At 50.6% G+C, this 18,904-nt stretch overlaps 1 protein-coding gene across 2 annotated transcripts; it reads left to right on the plus strand.

The window, feature by feature from the left end:
- Positions 1–339: 339 nt before the first annotated feature.
- On the plus strand, positions 340–18,903 carry lzts2b (leucine zipper, putative tumor suppressor 2b). 2 transcript variants are annotated; one of them, XM_028970167.1, is made up of 5 exons: positions 340–522; positions 12,896–13,366; positions 13,712–14,287; positions 14,654–14,923; positions 16,947–18,903. In XM_028970167.1, exons 2-5 carry the CDS (start codon positions 12,923–12,925, stop codon positions 17,592–17,594), a joined length of 1,938 nt encoding a protein of 645 aa, XP_028826000.1. In that variant the 5' UTR covers positions 340–522; positions 12,896–12,922; the 3' UTR covers positions 17,595–18,903. The 2 variants fall into 2 exon arrangements, with proteins under 2 accessions (XP_028826000.1, XP_028826001.1); XM_028970168.1 differs by lacking the exon at positions 340–522 and adding an exon at positions 8,124–8,261.
- Position 18,904: the final 1 nt, after the last annotated feature.

The following is an 18,904-nucleotide window of genomic DNA, read 5'->3' on the forward strand; positions in this document are numbered from 1 at the left end:
GTTTTTGGAGCTGTTGGTGTGCTTCTTTGCAGTTTTGTGCAAAGACAGGGAATTTTAAAATGAAACTAGTCCATAAGCCTTTTTATGCATACAAGTCCAAGTAGCTTTAAACTTTAAGTATATAACCGTTGAGTGCCTATATGGATAAAATATGAAAAATAAAACAAACGTTTCATTCTTTCCTTTTTAAGATGATGTCTGACGTTATCAAAATGACAAATAAAGATGGTCCCGCCCACGTTTTGAGAAGCTGTACGGTGATTGGCTCGGCCGCGCGGTGACGTCACGGGGAGGGCGGAAGGGGGCGGGCGTGGAAAAGTCCTGCCTCCCGCAGCAGCGAGTGGGAGAGACGCAACGACGCGGACTCCTGTATTTTTTTTTTATTAAAAGCGGAGAAAAAAGTTCTTTTGGAATCTTTGGCCGAGGTTTTTTTCTGCCGCCGACTGGCTGGAATACGTCAAGACGCGGATCTTGGCTCCAACGCGGCGGGGTGGAGCGCGTCGTCCGCGCGTTTAGTGTCGGGTGAGTCGGACTCGTTCGATTTAAAGATGAAATATGCGAATAAGAAAACGACAAAAAGCGCGTCCAAGAACTGATCCGAGGATGTAACTGCACGAAGGTGGTGCAGAGGTTGGTTTACGGGCTCGTTTGGCCCATAACGTGTAATATTTCATGCATTAAAAACACATTAAGGAAGTTGTAATGGTTCAAGTTTATTAGAAAATGGTGCTTGCAGCGGTGGCAGTTTGTGAATACCAGTATGTGACACATTCCTCGTTCTTTCTTCCTTCCCTTTATGCATTCAAAACCAAAATTTCCTATTAAAAACCAACAATGCAGTGATGATTTTGTAACTCGAATCTGCTCCAGACTCTGGATTTCTGTCCTGCCTGGCCAGATGTGTGTGTGTGTGTGTGTGTGCATGTTTCAATTTTTACGCTTCACGATGAAACTTTATTACCCGAATCAGAACTCCATCCTGCTTGCTTCCTGCCCTGTTGAGCATGTTTGCAGGACCTGGTGTGGATGAATAATTCATCACCAGCTTTTGGTGGCTTGAAAAAAAAAAAGTTTTATTGTCTGTTTTTAATGGTTTTATCGTCTGGAAATCAGCTCTGTGATTTATTTTGCACGTAAGGGGTTTGCCCTCCGCTCATCTGTAGGAAGGTGCCGCATCCCAGGCCGTCTCCGGCAAGTCTGTCCTCAGCATCCCTTTTCTCACAATAAGCCAACGGGAGGCGTGTGTGTGTGTGTGTGTGTGTGTGTGTGTGATGGTTCGGTAATTAGCAGCCCACGCCTTGCTCGTTCATCAAAAACGGTGACCTGCGTGTTGATTGGACACATCGCCGTGTTCTCGTCCTCTGAGCTGATGCTGATGCACCAGGACCAAACGTCTACGTCCTTCAGCGTCCACCCAGCAGTATAAATATACATATCTCGCCGTCATCTGAAATCTGAACCTCGTCAGCTTTCCGGCACTCAGGCCGGGCCTGCCGATCCATCTTGTCCACTTAGACGTTATCCGTAATCCGGATATTTTATGGGGGAAATAGCCGATACCCACCTGTTCTCACATATGAGTGGATGGGCAGATGAATTGGCCCCGCTCCTACTTTTGAAATCCCGATTAGGCCATCTGTTTGACGCCGGGGCGAGGGAACCTGTCATCCTGCGAGGGTTCGACATGTCTGAGTAAATCTGCTGTTTTATTAATCCGCTCTAATCTGTTCTCCGTCCCTCACAGAATTCATCTGGGTACCAAGTTGTCTTTATTTTCTTCGGTTCTGCCGGTCGAGAACAGATCCTTAATTAGTGACCGATTGAATGTCACTGTATGGGGCGGAGCTTTATTAGCTAATGGTTGGCCCTTGTCAAGTTACAAAACCCTAATTTACCCAGAATGCCATTGGTGTTGGTCAAGATGAGGTCCGTACACTATGTGTCTCTGTGTCCTCGTTTCATCGCAGAATAATTCCTAACGGAACGGAGACGGGACTTTGACGTGGCCCGCTGAAGCCCCGCCCCCTCGCAGTATTTATGGGGCACGTGGCACTCGGTGGCTCCGCCTTCCACAGGAACTGGTGTGCACGATCGTTTCCTGGCCTGTCCCCGTGTCTGAGAATTATCCTCCTGTTTGGGGTGTAAACATGTTTAAGAGTCTCCGAGCCCACGATTGAACAGGTTTAGCGTCTCACCAACAAGACCTGTGATGAATATTAAAAAAAAAAAAAAAAAAGAATAATGTGTGCATATTATAATGGTTCAGTCTTTCGTTCGACAGGCTTGGTGAGATTTACACATTCAGTAAATCATACGCTGATTCTTTTTAAATATAGTGCTCAGAAAAAACTACGAGGAACAACATTGTCATGGAAAACATCACAATAATAATGCTTTAAGATTAAAGATGAAAAACTTTGCTGTCATTGCACATTACTTTGTGAGATTGTGGTCCTGTCCACCACTCCTCAGTGCAAAACGGCGTCAAATATGTCAAAAGAAATCGAAAATTAAGAGGTCATTCATTTATAATACACATAATGCAAGTTGAATAGAAGATGCTGGTACGAATGGCGTGTGATTTAATGCAGGATTGGTGAAGGAAGAGTCGTTTTTCTGATGAATGGGTGCCGGTTTTGGGACGTAAATCACTTGTAGGCCTATCTAGAATAATCTTTTTGAGAATTTCTGTTGCAGTCTGTGAAAATCGGGTCGGGATCGTCTCAGGCAAACAGGTCAGCAAATGATGTGACAGGGAACCGGCGTGGTCTGCACGCGTTCGAGAGAAGTGGGTTTGGCGAGAGAAGCTGGAGCGCGAGCTCACCGCTGACTGTGGCCGCCGACCTTCCGTTTCCTGACCCAGAATGCCGTGCGTCCTCCCTCGCGTGTGGGGTTGGTACAGTGCGTTCCTCCCGCGTCCTCGATATTCCCTTCCGGAAGGAGGACTGGCTTCCAGTCACCTCCCAGCATGCTTTGTTGCACTGAGAGTTAAGGTGTCCACCCATCCCTCTTCAAACCTCACTTCATTCGAGCTGAACGCTTCTGCAAAAAAAAAAATTAGTAATATTGACATTTACGCCCATTTACACCCTTATCCAGAGTGACTTACAATCAGTAGTTACAGGGACAGTCCCCCCCTGGAGACACTCGGGGTTAAGTGTCTTGCTCAGGGACACGATGGTAGTAAGTGCGATTTGAACCTGGGACTTCTGGTTCATAGGTGAGTGTGTTACCCGCTAGGCTACTACCACCCTACATTCAGTACCCCACCACCCTTACAGTCAGTAGTTACAGGGACAGTCCCCCCCTGGAGACACTCAGGGTTAAGTGTCTTGCTCAGGGACACGATGGTAGTAAGTGGGATTTGAACCTGGGACTTCTGGTTCATAGGGGAGTGTGTTACCCGCTAGGCTACTACCACCCTACATTCAGTACCCCATTCGTTCCATGTTTCATTCCGCATCCTCAGAACTTTGTCAACGATTGACGTGGATGCAGAATGAAACATCTCTAGCTTAAAGAAAGAAAGTCCAGTTGCCACGACTCAACTTTGAGACGTTGTTTGGGGAGCGTTACGGCCTAGTCTTCAGCACTTCATGGGTTAATGGGGATCAGGCCTGGGTCGTCTGGGACCCCTCCATCCTGAATAACACTCAGACCACCAGATCTAAAGAACCAGCTACACAATGCGTTGGTTTTTCTGTGTGTGGCAGACGATGGAAACCGCCATTGTCTGAAGAGGACAGGAAGGACGTTGTTGAGGCTGAGGAACACTGAGTTCCTCGGGGGCGGGGCGGGGTTGGCGAGGGGCGTGTCCATCTCACTCGGACACGCCCCCCCCGGTCACAATCACAACAACATCAAACCTGCGCCGTTTGTGATGTCTTCTGCGATCCGGAAGGACTCTGGACTCTCTGTTCACTTTTTAATAGGTTTCCAGGTTCAGGTCCCGCCCCGCTGTGACGCGTCCCCACCGTCACCGTCCAAGGCTCCAGGCGTCATTCCGTCATTGTGACAGAAGGTCAGCTGACCTGCCGGTAAAGCGCCCTGTAAGGTACACGTGACCAGAGGAAAAGGAAGTGCGGGACTGAAATGGACTTTTAACTCTTCTGGACCATAATAATGGTAGAGACTCTAGATTAGAACTGTTTAGGGCAGAAGGATTCTTCACCTTTGATTGGTCGTGTTTAATATTCATCTGAGATAAAGAATTAATTAAATTCCCGTGATATTCTCTCAGATACATTAGTTGTTGAATGGGCTTCATTTACTGTGTGTGTGTGTGTGTGTGTGGTGTTTGACCCACTTTGTAGAAAGCCTGGCACCAGCTGAAGTGTACACCGCCTGTAAATGTGGCAGTGATTGAATTATCACACTGACGTGTGAGGAGAGGAGCGGTGAGAGATCAGAGGTGCTTCTGGATATGTGACATGCTGACACCTTCCACACACACACACACACATACACACACACTTCTCTAGTCATCTCTGTATGTGTGTTTTTGGTGTGTAATACTCATGGTTGACACCTCTCACAGTCCCTACGTCCTCGTTCTGGACTATTTTCTGTATATATAGCACAGGCCAAAAGTGTGGACACCTTCTCCTTCAACGTGTTTTCTTTATCTTCACGACCATTTACGTTGGTTGATTCTCACTGAAGACATCAAAACTATGAATGAACACATGTGGAGTTCTGTACTTAACAAAAAAAGGTGAAATAAGTGAAAACATGTTTTATATTCTAGTTTCTTTGCTCTGATTACTGCTTTGAACACTCTTGGCATTCTCTCGATGAGCTTCAAGAGGTCGTCACCTGAAATGCTTCTCCAACAGTCTTGAAGGAGTTCCCAGAGGTGTTTAGCACTTGTTGGTCCAGCTCACCCCAAACCATCTGGATTGGGTTCAGGTCCAGTGACTGTGGAGTCCAGGTCTCCACTTTTTGTTAAGTAAGAAAACTAAGCTTGTGGCCTGTACTGTACGTTACAGGTCCGGGTGCGGCGCAGCGTCCACCCTATCCCTCCGTCCTCTACGCCCGTAATACCTCTTGGGTGTGTGAGTGGCTGTCACAAACGTGGCCACGCCCACTGCCAACAACGACAAGCAGATCATCAGGCGCATTACTTGGAGACTCCTGGTGGGGGAACTGGCGAATACGACATTGTTGAACATGCCCCGTGCGCCTTACAATAACTGTATGATATTATTATAGTGATGATAATAATATCTCGATATTGTAACAAAGGGTTCTCACACGTCCCTGAGTCGCGCCTGTCTTGGTGCGGTTGACGGCGCGGTATCCATGGCAGCTGAAGAGGACGTCCTCTGACTCTTGACTGTTGGCTGGTCCGGAGCTGCGATGTCCAGGTGGCTGTTGGACGTGTGGAGTTTGACGCGTCGTCCCGCTTTCGCGGCCGTGTCACTTCCGCACCCACTAGCCCTGTCGGCGGCACCGGCGAACTCCTTCCAGAGCTTTTCCGATCGGCTGGACGTTGGAACCTGCATTTCTTGCTGTCGTTTGCGTTCCGGTTCTCTCCACAGCGAAGCCGCAACAGCGCCCCCGGGTGGACGTCCTGAGGCGTGGCGTGTACATACCACCCGCTCCCCCTGCTTCACTCGGGCCTCCTGGAGGTCAGTCCTTCACCTTCTCACTGTTCCTCAAACCGAGGACAAGGACAAGGAGGACACTTTTTATTTCTCTTATTTTTAAAAGAAGTTGTCCAGGATGAGGAAGTAGGGCGTGTGAGAGCTGTCAATCATGCCTACGGGCTCCTCTCTCTTCGTTAATGTTCATTACGCCGGTTCGGGTCCATCTTCTTCTTCCGAAGGGTTCGTATTGAGCGTTTTACTTTACTTTACTTTACTTAGCAGACGCTTTTATTCAAAGTGACTTACAAGAGTTTTTCTGCGCATGCGATTCAGTCGTACAATTTGAGTTGGGTGTTAACCAAACGACTGGGAAAAATCGCTTAACCAGCTTAACCAGCTTAACTAGCTTAACTAGCAGGCAGCCACTTCCTGTTTCTGACATTTTGATCATGTGATGTCTGCAGCTTGTTTGTAGGCGTAAGTAGAATGAGGGGAACCCCGTCGCTTAGTCGTTTCGGGTGACTTCGCTCGTACGAGTATTGGTGGAACGCGGTGTGGCGCGGTCCCTCTCGGCGGGGCAGCTGCTGGTTTCGCTCGGCGGTCTCGCGTTACAGCGGCGCGGATCACGTACCCTCCGCGCAGGGCCGGAACTGGGCGGGGTCCGCAGGAGGTCACGGGTCGCCATGGCGATCTGGGGCGCCGAGTCATGGCTCCTCGTGTTTACGGTGTTTAATGCGGGTTTATGATGTGGCCTTGGGAAGGATTAATGAACTGCAGTAAACACGCGCGCCTCTGGCCGTGCGGGGACCATCCAGTCCCTGTCTCGCGTAATAAAACGTCCACCCCCTGTTATGCAACACCGGCGCCCTCAGATTCTCCTGGTGGTGTCACTTCAGGCCAAGTCAGTGGGAATTAAATCTTGAGCCAAAAAACCGCGCACGCACGCACACACACACACACACACACACACATACACACGCGCGCCAGAGTTTGTCTTTGAGGTGGTTTTGGAGCACGGGCCCTTCGGGGGCCGACTCCAGCGCTGGATGTGGACGCTGATGGATATCTCCTCGACTGGAAACCGGATAAAGCTGCGCCGTAGACCATCTGCGGTTCCCCCCCGCAGATCAATACACGTATGAACATGTGCACGACTCAAAGCAGCTTGGGTGCCTTGTGCTGATTGGCTGGTTAGGAGTCACGTGACTCTTTGTTGAGGAACACGCTGCCTCTGCCTGGCTAGTCTCTCTCTCTCGCTCTCTCTCTCTGTGTAAGTATAGACTATGTCCAGAACTAGAAGACCACAAAGTCCAAGGTTCGAAACCCGCTTACTACCATCATGTCCCCGAGCAAGACACTTAACCCCGAGTGTCCCCAGGGGGGGACTGTCCCTATCACTACTGACTGTGTGCGAGATCCTTCACATTCTTTATATGTTGTTTGTTGTGTGTGAAGTTTATAGTCCTCCTATGTTCTCCTATGAGCTGCTGTTTATACCAACCCTCTTGTTTAGTGTGTGTGTGTGTGTGTGTGTGTGTGTGTGTGTGTGTGTGTGTGTGTGCGCGTGCATATATACCTGAAGGGCAGGACTGGCGTTGGCCAGCGTGACCCACTTGCGGCAGCAGCAGAGAGAAACTGTTCTTCAGCCTACTTCCTGTACCCTACTTTCCTGTGTGGGTGAACGTCCATGGCGTTGGGGGCGAGGAAGTGTGCGTACACACGCGTGTGTGTGTGTGTGTGTGTGTGTGTGTGTGTGTGACCAGATGGCGGTCTGTCGCATCAGGGCTGAGTGCCGTCTCTGTCAGGGAAGAAAGCCCAGAGGAAATGTCAGTGTGATCAGGGTAACCTGAGAACTGGGTGTGTGGTCTTTCTCTCTCGCTCTCTCTCTCTCTCTCTCTCTCTGTGTGTGTGTGTGTGTGTGTGTGCGCGCTGATACACTCCACATGCAGGAGTGTGTGACTGCTGCACAATGGCTTCATAATGCGTAACAACAACAACGAGTCTCTTTTACTTGAACTTGTTTGTGTAAATGACACGTGACCCTCACACACACACACACACACACACACACACAGACACACACCCACGCGGCCGCGTACTTTGTAGGGGGGGGCAGACCGAGCAACGATGGCAGCGTCCAGATACGTTCAGGGTGAACAGGGAATATTCCCACTCTGGTTGTGGTCTGGTGTGTGTGACCGGTGCCCATGCAGTTACTGTAGTGTGTGTGTGTGTGTGTGTGTGCACGCGCATTCCTTTCCGAGTGCGTATTGCTTGTGGGGTGGGTGGGTGGGTCGTCGGGGGGGTTATATTTCAGCATCTTTGTCCGTTTTCTGTGTGCGCTGTAAAGCGGCGTGAAGAAGCAGAGCGTCCGAGCGCGGACGTCCCCGCTTCTCTGGCAGGCAGCAACACACAACAGCGAAGACGAATCCGAGCGGGGACATGGAGACAGGGGGATCTGGCGGGGGACCCGAGGGGCCGGAGGAGTGACGGGAGGGGCAGAAAGCAGGGGAGGGAGGAGTGTGCGAGGGTTCCAGTCACTTCGCGCGGCGCGCCGAGACGCCGTTGGAGGACAGGACAGGACGGGATCGTGGGAGCCGGAGAGATGGAGCAGGATGCAGGAAATGAAACTTTGGACTGAAGAGAAGAGCGCCATGTCGGGGTCGGCCGGGGGTACGAGACCGCTCTCTCTCTCTCTCTCTCTCTCTCTCTCTCTCTCTCTCTCTCTCTCTCTCTCCCCCTCTCTCTCTCCCCCTCTCTCCCCGTGTGTGTGTGCGGGGTTTTTGGTCACAGGGCCCAGAGAGAGCTGAGTGGTGAGCGAATGCTCAGGCTCCTTTATCGGGCTGCAGCCGCCGGGCATGCTGGGTATTTTTGTGTTGCGACCATGGAAAATCCATACGGGGTTTAAATCATGGTTGGATTAAAACACGAAGAGCGCTGGATTTATGAACTAAACTTTGTTTCGTTTCTGTTTCTTCAGTCTGCAGAGATCATTTTTTTCTTACATTCCTCGTTTAGTTGGTTTTAAACTCAAATTTGTTTATATTTAATCATTAATGGGATGATATGCATTTTTAAATAGTTTAAGAAGTAATGTTATATAGTACTGATAAGGTGTAATTCTATACATTAACTAGTAAGCGTGTGTGTGTGTGTGTGTGTGTGTGTGTGTGTGTGTGTGTACGGTAGGCCAGACGGACACAGGTGGAATGTCGTGCGCATGATTACAGAAACGTGAGGAGGCCAACTCCCCTCCCCCACGTACCCCGAGCTCCGGAACTTTCCCAGGCGGACGAGGAATTTTGCGGCAGAAAACGTTTTTTTTTTTTTGCATGGATCCGGTATCTCCCCGTTAGCATGAACGAATAGTCTGCCCTGAGAAGGCCACGCCTTTTCTCGGTTGCGCTTAACGTGGCCTTCGCTGGCGCCGCTCGCCTGGCACGGTGCTGCTGGCACGGGCCGAGAGTCAGGCCCGGTGCCCGGATGGTGCCAGCCGGGCCGGTATTAATTAGGTGGCTGATTTAAGACTCTTTAAGACCCCACTGTCCCCCGGGCCAATATATGGGCGGGTGCGTCCCCGCATGCTGCCTTCAATTTCCGGGCAGGCCTCTAATCATAAAGACGTCTGGATTATTCAGGACAGAGAAGGACATCTTTTAAAAGGTAAAATTAAATACTAATACTCACGAGGTCAAACCGAATGTAAGACCAAGGCCCCGTCCACACGGCTTGTAAAAAAAAAAAAAAACCTGCGTCCACACAGGAGCGTTATCTGAAATGTTGGTGGCCTAGCGGTTAAGGTAGCGGCCCCGTAATCAGAAGGTTGCCGGTTCGAATTGTAAAAAAAGCCTGTGGTAGGGAGAGACCAGAAAAAACTCTTTCTCCCTCCACACAAAAGCACTGTATTCAAACCACTCCAATTTGATGTTACCTGGCAGAAAGAGGCGTGGCACAATAGAGGTTAAAAAGGAACAGTTTCTAATTTATAAATAATTATTGTAGTTACATGTGAATATTGAATGTAAAAAGGTACCAAGGTTACAGAGAAAATAAAAATGAGAAGGAAGAGTAAAGGGGGAAAGAGAGAGAAAGAGGCAGAGCCATGAGAAATAATGAGATGATAGAGCAGGCTTGAAAACCAGAAGATCCAGTTTCGATGGAAAGACAGCTGGAAAAGAAAAGAAAAAGTCCCTTCCCCACATGTGAACAGACCTTTATAGCCCTGGCCTACAGGAAGTTGTCACTGGCCTACCGGATGTTTTCACAGACCAATCAGAACCTGTTGTTTCTGATGTCACGCCCCCCCGGTGCCTCCCATCTGGGGAAGACAAAGAGAGTGGGCGGTCCTGACAGCCGACACTTCACACGTTCGGCTCGGGGGCCTCCTGTCTGCGCAAGACAAAGAGGGTAGGCGGCCCCGGCGGCCAACACCTCACACGTTTGGCTCGGCAAGAGGCCGTCCGACAAAAAGGCATGTGAAACAGAGGTGTTGAATCTTCATGCACAACAATTGGCACAGGAAGGTCACATTTCTTGTAGACGGCCGCTATGCAAAACAAAAGCATGTTCCTGCGACGCCCAATCTTACAGAATCCCGATCCGCCAAGGTGCCACTGAGCAAAGCACCGTCCCCACACACTGCTCCCCGGGGACGGTGCTCCCCACACACTGCTCACTCAGGGTGTGATGGGTTAAATACAGAGGACACATTTTCAGGAGCATTTCCCCGCAGAACCAGCGTTTTAGGCGACCCAGTGATTTTATTTGGAATGATTGACAGACTGTGGTCGGTTTCACTTATTGTATTTGTTGTTTTGTTTTTTGCTTTTTTTTATCACTTTGACAAATTAAAAAAAAAAAAAAAAAAAACTCGCAACCTCCCACCTGACCTACGACCCCAAACGCGTTGTGCATGACAACAATGGCAGATTAGACGTTGAAAGGGCACGCCGACTGTATTGTCTGTATTGCTATTAATTGGTGTTTTCCGTATTTTTACCGGTCCCGCGCGACATGCAGGTATGGCGTGAACTTCTTTGCTGCTGATTCCACGGTCATCGGGTGTGGAGACTCCCGTCCACCGCAGTCCGGTGGGCGTTCTTGTCCTCGCGTCAGCAGGGAACGCGTGGTCTCGCTTTAACCGCGGTTTGCTGCTGCTATTTGAAGTAGATTTGGCCATGCGGCCCACCACAGCTTCCTGCAGAGCCCAGAACGGCGCAGTACCTGACGGTGCAACATTACAGCGGTCTCAGAGTAACCTCAGCTTTACGGCTAAATACGAACGCATTTACGCGCAAAAAGAAAACGAAGAAATTGTATGTACAACAATGCGCGAGTCTCGTGTAAGTGCAGGGCGAGCGTGGGCGTAGATTTCACGTTCAGGCTGTGAATGAACAGCGATTGACTGCAATGTGCACACCGAAGGTGGAGAATCTTCCCGTTCGTACGATTAACACGATTCGTTTTACGTTTCCAGGATCTGGCAGAGCGATTCGCGCGACATCCCTGATCTGTAAATTCCGGCTGGCTTAAGTATATTTATTGAAAGAAAAATTAAAGTTATTAATCCCGAAGAATTAGTTTTTAGGAGAGGAGAGATCAGAGGAAGGTTGGCTTGGCAGCCGTACGTCGGCATTTCGAATCCGAGCTACGGGAAGCCGGCGGAGGGAACGCAGCGGTGGAGTGGCGTTGGGAGAGTTCGGGAAGGCCGCAGAGAAGGAGTCCAGATTGGAGACGTGGGACGAGTCCATGGTCGGCCCGAGGTTGCGTGACAGATGGAGAGGTCGGAGAATCGTTCGAGGGAGATTTTAAGATCCCGGCGTGGGGATGAAATATCAGTTCAGTTTTGCTGGGGTTGATTTTCAGATCGATCTGCACAATCAATCGAATTTTAATGACGATCACGAGTGGCTGCCGCGATTAAACTAAGACATTAACTTTTGAACTGTGGTAGTAGCCTAGCGGGTAAGACACTCGCCTATGAACCTAGAGAGCCAGGTTCAAATCCCAATTACTACCATTATGTCCCTGACACTTAACCCTGAGTGTCTCCAGGGGGGGACTGTCCCTGTAACTACTGATTGTAAGTCGATCTGGATAAGGGCGAATGTAAATTTGAATAGCGGCTCTGCTACATATCAAATCAACGACTTTCTCCACCACAAGGGGGGCGAATGAATTAACAGCTCTAGTTACAAGCCCGTTCAACCGCGCTTCTCTGACGGTACGAGGCTGGACTTCTGCGCCGTGTGTGGCTGTAATATCCAGTGAACGAAGAATCGGTGCATACAATTTTATTTCATCGTCTTGTGTGTTCCGAATTCGACAGATTACGTTATTCACGTTACCGACCAGAGCTTCTGTCTTCCCACCCCTGCGCTGACACCTCCTATATATTGCAGTTCTTTACAAATCTATACAAAATTCCTCTGTATATGGACCTGCCCTGTCTAGAATGTTTTTTTTTCCCCAAATAGGCAGGTAAATGCATGTTCAGTTTTCATATTAAGTATAAAAAATTAAGTATTTTCATAGTGACCAAATGTTTAGAGGATGTTTTTATTGCCATAAATCTGCAGGCCTATAGCATGTTCCTGTTCCTTATAGCATGTGCCTTTTCTGCATTGGCTTTTTTGTCCTTGTCTGCACTTTATCATTGTCTTGGGCAAAATTTTAATTTACGACTTATTTTTATTTGCGGTTTCATTTTGAAGTGAAAACCTTGTTAATTTACAGTTTGTTTCAATTAGAAAGTGCAATTACCTAAAACAATGAATAATCATGATTAATAATCGTGAATATCATTTTGGCCACAATCGTGCAGTCCTATTTTAAGAGGATCCGATGATGCGATGCCAGACAAGCAACACATGTGCATCTGGTGTAAAAGAGAGGAAGACGGTTCAGCGTCTTGCTCAGGGACACAATGGTAGTAAGTGGGGTTTGAACCTGGGACTTTGTGGTCTTCTACCAGTTAATAATTCTAGCAATAAAAAAGTTCGGAGCACTTTGGTGACCTTTCTTTGATGAAATGTGATGCAGACTTGCCTTGCCTCACTTCGTCAAACGTGTCCAAAAGACACGAAGAATGAGGCTTTTGAGGTCAGACGAAAAGGCCAATGGTGTCACACCCCGCTTGTGTTATTCCCATCTCTGGGAACGGCGTCTTGTGCAAATTTGCCCCAGTTCTGGTCTATTTCTGTCACCTTCATTAGAAGCGGCGTTCGGCTCGCCCCTCCAGTCCTGGGTTTCGTTTTCGTGGCTTTGGGCGCACAGTACGTAACGCTTCCTGTCGTTTCCCATCTCAGGGCGCGCGGGCACGTTGAGTGGTCGCCATGGCGTTGGTCCAGCCGCTGCCCGTCTCCATTGACGACCACACGTCGGGCGTGGACGTGAAGCGGAGGCCGCCCGGCCCGCCCTCCCCCCCTCCCTCTGGGGCCATGGGGTCGGTCAGTAGCCTGGTAGCGTCCCGCAGCGTCCACCACGTCCGCACCAGCCTGGAGGTCGGCGTTGAGCACCGCAGGCCCGTCGCCCCGGTGATGGGCCGCTTCCAGGACTCCGCCCACGAGGCTCTTCTGGCCACGCCTGCTAGGAAGCAGAAACCACTCGCCAACCGCACCTACTTGACTGAGGACTACACCGCCGACTGGAACGACAATCTCCTGACCGCTGGGAGTCTGGGAAGTGACATCGATGATGTGAGGGACGATCCCACCCTGGGTGGGAAATCTGGGGTGCCTCCGCCCAAACTCGTGCCCATATCAGGAAAACTGGAGCGGGTGAGAAGTCAATAAATCAATTTATTTAATATTCTTTAACTTTTTTTAATAAATTTGTTTTACTAGAATTAACTTCTTAAAATTTTCCTGTTCTGAATTATTCATAATTAAGATGTTTTTTTACAGTATTCTATAAATTAATTTTGTGACTACATGTATATGCTATTTATAAAAAAATGTCCATTGTAAAAAAAAAAAAAAAAAAAAAAGTTGATTTAATTTGTACTGTGATAATTTGATTCATTTATTTTTTTGGAACCTTAAAGAATGCATTTAAATTTAATGCAAGTGTCTCGCTGAGCATGCTGGGAAATGACATTCTTTCTTTCCCGCTGTGACCTGCAGAATATGGAGAAGGCCGTCCTGAGACCCACCGCTTTTAAGCCGGTTGTGCCCAAGAGCCGCAGCAACATGCAGTACCTGTCCCCCCGCCTGGGCAGCGGCCTCTCCGGGAGCCAGGGCAACCTCAGCCTGCTGGCCCCGGGGCCCGGAGACGGCGGCCCCGCCTGCAGCGAGAGGCGCAGCTCCTACAGCGGCAGCCGCAACGGCCTCACCAGCCAGTCCTTCACGCTGTCCGACTCGGGCCGCAACTCCCTGTCCAGCCTGCCGACCTACGCCAACGTCGGCTACGGCCTGGGCCAGGGTGAGGGGCCGGGGCCACACCCGGACCCTGTGAAGGCCCCGCCCAGCCACGGACACTCCAACTCGGACAGCGGGCGGTCCTCTTCCAGCAAAAGCTCCGGCTCTCTGGGGGGCAGGGGGCAGCCACTGTCGGACGGGGGCTGGAGCGATCGGCCGCCGTCGCAGCTAGAGGCGTATGAGGCTCTGGTGAGGGAGCTGGAAGACAAGTTGAGGGAGCGGGAGGCGGAGCTTCAGCAGGTTCGAGACAACCTGGACGAGAACGAGGCGGCTATTTGTCAGGTGAGCGTTGCACACACACTACACTTGTTTCTGGCGGCCTTAGTCTTTGCATCAAGTTTTTATTACGTCCAGACTCATTTTAGTCGACTAAAACTTTTCGTCAGAATTACCCATGAATATTTCAGTCTAGCGTTTACCAGACGCCCTTATCCAGAGCGACTTACAATCAGTAGTTACAGGGACAGTCCCCCCCCGGAGACACTCAGGGTTAAGTGTCCTGCTCACTCAATGGTAGAAAGTGGGGTTTGAACCTGGGTCTTCTGGTTCATAGGCGAGTGTGTTACCCGCTAGGCTAATACCGTTTTTTATTTTTTTTTTGTATATAATATTTTGTTTTATATTTTTCGTCCCTCCGTGTGACCCCAGGTGTACGAGGAGAAGCAGAAGCGCTGCGAGCTGGAGATGGAGGAGCTCAGGCAGAGCTGCGCCTCCAAGATGCAGCAGGCGTCGCAGAAGGCGCAGCGGGCGCAGCAGCTGCTGCAGCTGCAGGTCTTCCGGCTGCAGCAGGAGAAGAAGAAGCTGCAGGAGGACTTCGGCCACGTCCTGCAGGAGAGGGAGGCGCTGGAGGAGCGCTGCACCTCCTACGAGAGGGAGAAGACCCAGCTCGGCCCCCGCCTGGAGGAGACCAAGTGGGAGGTGAGCAGGGGGAAGTGACGTGAGAAATTTTTTGGTTCAGGAAGTGGACTCGTAATTGGAAGGTTGAGGGTTCACGACCCTGACATAACACGACAGAGGTTATGACCGGCAAGGAGCTACGTTTTGGTTTAACCAGCGACACAGAGCTGCGTTAGAAGTGTTTGCTTTGCCGGGTTCGGTGGCAGTCGCTGTGTTTACAGATGCTAAAATTCCGTTTAACCGCCCGGATCCGGTTACCGGAAGGCGTGGGAGAGCACGAGAGCAGTTTCGTCACGACGTGCTGTGTTCATATTTAAATTAATTTTTAAAGAAAAAAATGCACGGTGGGACTGCGGTTAGCGACTTGGCCTCGCACCTTCGAGGTCGGGAGTTTGAATCCCGGCTCGGAACCATGCGTGGGTGGAGTTTACGCGCTCGTCCCGTGTCGGTGTGGGTTTCCCGCGGGCTCTCCGGTTTCCGCCACGGCCCTGAGCATGCAGTACGTAACCAGTTATGGAGCGAGGTGATAAAAGCCGATCGTGATTTGAACATCATGATTAACACGAAGAACTGAGCAACGTGATGCTGAGTGATTGTCACAGCAGCACAGCACACGGTGCACACAGTGAAGTGTGAGCTCTGCATTTAATCCATCATAATCCAGTGAGCATGACAGGCGCCCGGGGAGCAGTGCTTCGCTCAGTGGCACCTTGGCAGGTTGGGATTCGAACCGGCAACCTTCTGATTACAGGGCCGCTTCCTTAACCGCTAGGCCGCCACTGATCCGTGTGAAAGACCATTCTGGCGTTGGGGACTCGGTGTCAGGAATGTTCTGCTGATCCCGCCAGGGAATGTTGATCAGCGGGTCCATCATCCGCCAACAGGAATTTACTTCCTGAAATCTCGCCCGCGCCGCACGTTTTTATCGCCGCTCCCTTCGGCACTTTTCTTGCTTGTTATTGATTATTTTCGTTTAATTTGTCAAATGACTTTGTGTCAGGACGTGCTGGGATTCGCTTGACCTACATTTTGGGAGCGGACCAGCATAATGGGCTTTATTCTAACCGCAGTAAAACAGTGCGGAGACGTAAAAATATACATAAACAAAGAAGCGTCGTGATGGAGGAAGAAACGTTTATGATTCGCTCGCTTTCATAATTCAAAAGGCAAACTTGCGCCAAGACGTCCTTCTGCAATAAGAAAAAGAAGACTAGCCTTAAAATGCCAGAAGGGGAGGGAAGTATAATAAATAATTCCCGAAGCTGCGGGAAATATTTTCTATATTTCTCTTCTTCTGCAGCTGGGTCCATAAACTCTGTCTCTGAAGAACTCTGAAGAACGAGTTTTTGAAAGATGCCGATCATGACGTGACGCTGCGGTGCCGTGTACAGACGTGAACGGTCACTGGTCTCGCGATGCAATTACGGTTATCGATTAATTCATTTTCTACATTACTTCTTGTTGTGTTTTCAAGTCGGTCGGTGAGAATAATAATAAATAAGAAAGTGTAGTGATTGTCACATGTGATACACAGCAGCACAGCACACGGTGCACACAGTGAAACGTGTCCTCTGCATTTAACCCATCACCCTGAGTGAGCAGTGGGCAGCCATGACAGGCGCCCGGGGAGCAGTGTGTGGGGACGGTGCTTTGCTCAGTGGCGGATCGGGATTCGAACCGGCAACCTTCTGATTACGGGGCCGCTTCCTTAACCGCTAGGCCGCCACGGACCATAGAGCACTGCCTCCCTGTCGGGGAATCGAACCCCGGTCTCCCGCGTGACAGACGGGGTTACTCCCCACTATACTAAGGAGGAGATGGCAAAGACGCGTATGGCGTTCATTTCGACCTCTGACCCCGGAGCGGCACTGTTCTCAGATCAGGACGCCACAGTCACAAACTTTTTAACGTTATTGATTAATCATCGATTACGCTCTGCGTCCGGTTATTCGATTATTTTGGGTGCGGGGGCGTGTGGGGAGGAAGGGGGCGGGGTTAGATACAGGCTGTGCCGACTGGTGACTCGGTGTTCGGTCTCTCTCAGGTGTGTCAGAAGTCCGGCGAGATCTCCCTGCTGAAGCAGCAGCTGAAGGACCTGCAGGCGGAGCTGGCGCAGCGCGTGGGCGAGGTGGTGACGCTGCGCGGCCAGCTGCGCGAGGCGAGGGCGGAGCTCCAGGGCTGCCAGGCGCAGGTGCAGGAGGCGCACACCGCGTCCCGGACGCGCACCCTGGAGCTGGAGGTGTGCGAGAACGAGCTGCAGCGGCGCAAGAGCGAGGCGGAGCTGCTGCGCGAGAAGCTGGCGCGCCTGGACGACGAGACGGGCCGCCTGCGCGACGCCCTGAGCGCCTACGTCGACGCCCCGCCCACCCGCGACGCGCAGGACGCCCAGGAGGCGGGCCTGCGCGACCAGTCGGACCAGCTGAGGGCGGAGCTCGCGTTCGAGCGCCAGCGGCTGGCCGAGCAGGCGTCCTCGTTCGAAGGCGAGCGCCGCGGCTGGGAGGAGGAGAAGGACAAGGTGATCCGCTACCAGAAGCAGCTGCAGCAGAACTACGTCCAGATGTACCAGCGCAACCGGCAGCTGGAGGCGGCGCTCCGCGCCATGAGCCTGGAGCTGGAGACGCGCGACGACGAGGGCAGCGGCAACGAGGTCACCTTCGACGACATGGACGACATCGCCGCCACCGAGATTTAGCCCCAAGAGCACGCGCTCATGTAACTAGTAAACTAGTATAACCAGTATACCGCGCCGTACGCAACACAAGTGGGCTTTTCCCTCTTTTAGTTTTATTTATTTTTTGGTTTAGGGCCTTCGCAGCTGAGAATGCGCCATGCGCCACGGGCCGATATAACCTCCTTTTATCTCGGCGCACAACCAGTATAAAGCGCCGTACGTCTAATGCAGAATACGGCGCGGATCCGGCCTCACCGCGTGCGCAACACAAGTGGGCTTTTCCCTCTTTTAGTTTTTTTTTTTTTTTTTGGTTTAGGGCCTTCGCAGCTGAGCATGCGCCACGGGCCGATATAACCTCCTTTTATCTCGGCGCACAACCAGTATACAGCGCCGTACGTCTAATGCAGAATACGGCGCGGATCCGGCCTCACCGCGTGCGCAACACAAGTGGGCTTTTCCCTCTTTGGTTTTTTTTTTTTTGGTTTAGGGCCTTCGCAGCTGAGAATGCGCCATGCGCCACGGGCCGATTTAACCTCCTTTTATCAGCACTAAGTCAGCATAGTGCACAATGGAACCAAGTATGGCGGGCATGTGGGGGGCGGGGTCAAACGTTACGACTCGGATTGTGCCACGCCCACAGCGTTGGGCCGCCGCCCGAGACTGCCTTCCTGTTAGAAACACACGCCGCCATTATCTGTGTATGTTGGCAGCGCCACTTCCTGTTGACACGCCGTCCTCTCTCTCTCTCTCTCCCTCTCGCTCGGCCGCACTAATGAACCCGATTACTAATTCAGATTTTCGTGGTTTAAGAGGAGCAAGGTTACAACTCGACAGTGGGAACCGTAACGTGCAAGTCACGTATTATTATCATTTATTTTTTATGCAATACATAAGCCAAAACGTGATAATTAACCATTGAAGCGCCAGTGTGAGCCCAACCCGAGTAACTTTCCAGAAGCCTGGCACGGGGGATAACGGGGCCGAAACGTCATGTAAATACGCTGTACAGGGTTTTAGGGGCTGTGTGTGTGTGTGTGTGTGTGTGTGTGTGTGTGTGTGTGTGTGTGTGTATACACCTTTATAGAGAGACGTACGAGTAAAGTTAGAGTAGCAACTGTGAATAGACCAAAGTGCTGTCACATCTACTGTCAGATGGATACGATTGTGGGGTTCTTCTTCTTTTCTTGGTCTATATTCTTGTATCTGTGAATGCTACTCATGGCTTTATATTGTACATTTTTTTTTGTATTCACGGTATTTGTATAAAGCCATTAATAATGTATATTTTTCATGCTGTAAATTTTCTTGTTTATAATAAAATCTCTATATAA

The sequence above is a fragment of the Denticeps clupeoides genome, chromosome 2 (assembly GCF_900700375.1).
Source record: "Denticeps clupeoides chromosome 2, fDenClu1.1, whole genome shotgun sequence".
NCBI classification, from domain to species: Eukaryota; Metazoa; Chordata; class Actinopteri; order Clupeiformes; family Denticipitidae; genus Denticeps; species Denticeps clupeoides.

Bases quoted from the DNA above. Each gene is read 5' to 3' on its own strand.
- lzts2b (XM_028970167.1), top strand. From the start codon at position 12,923: ATGGCGTTGGTCCAGCCGCTGCCCGTCTCCATTGACGACCACACGTCG. The intron at 13,367-13,711 runs GTGAGAAGTCAA...TGTGACCTGCAG, and splicing joins TATCAGGAAAACTGGAGCGG to AATATGGAGAAGGCCGTCCT. The intron at 14,924-16,946 runs GTGAGCAGGGGG...GGTCTCTCTCAG, and splicing joins TGGAGGAGACCAAGTGGGAG to GTGTGTCAGAAGTCCGGCGA.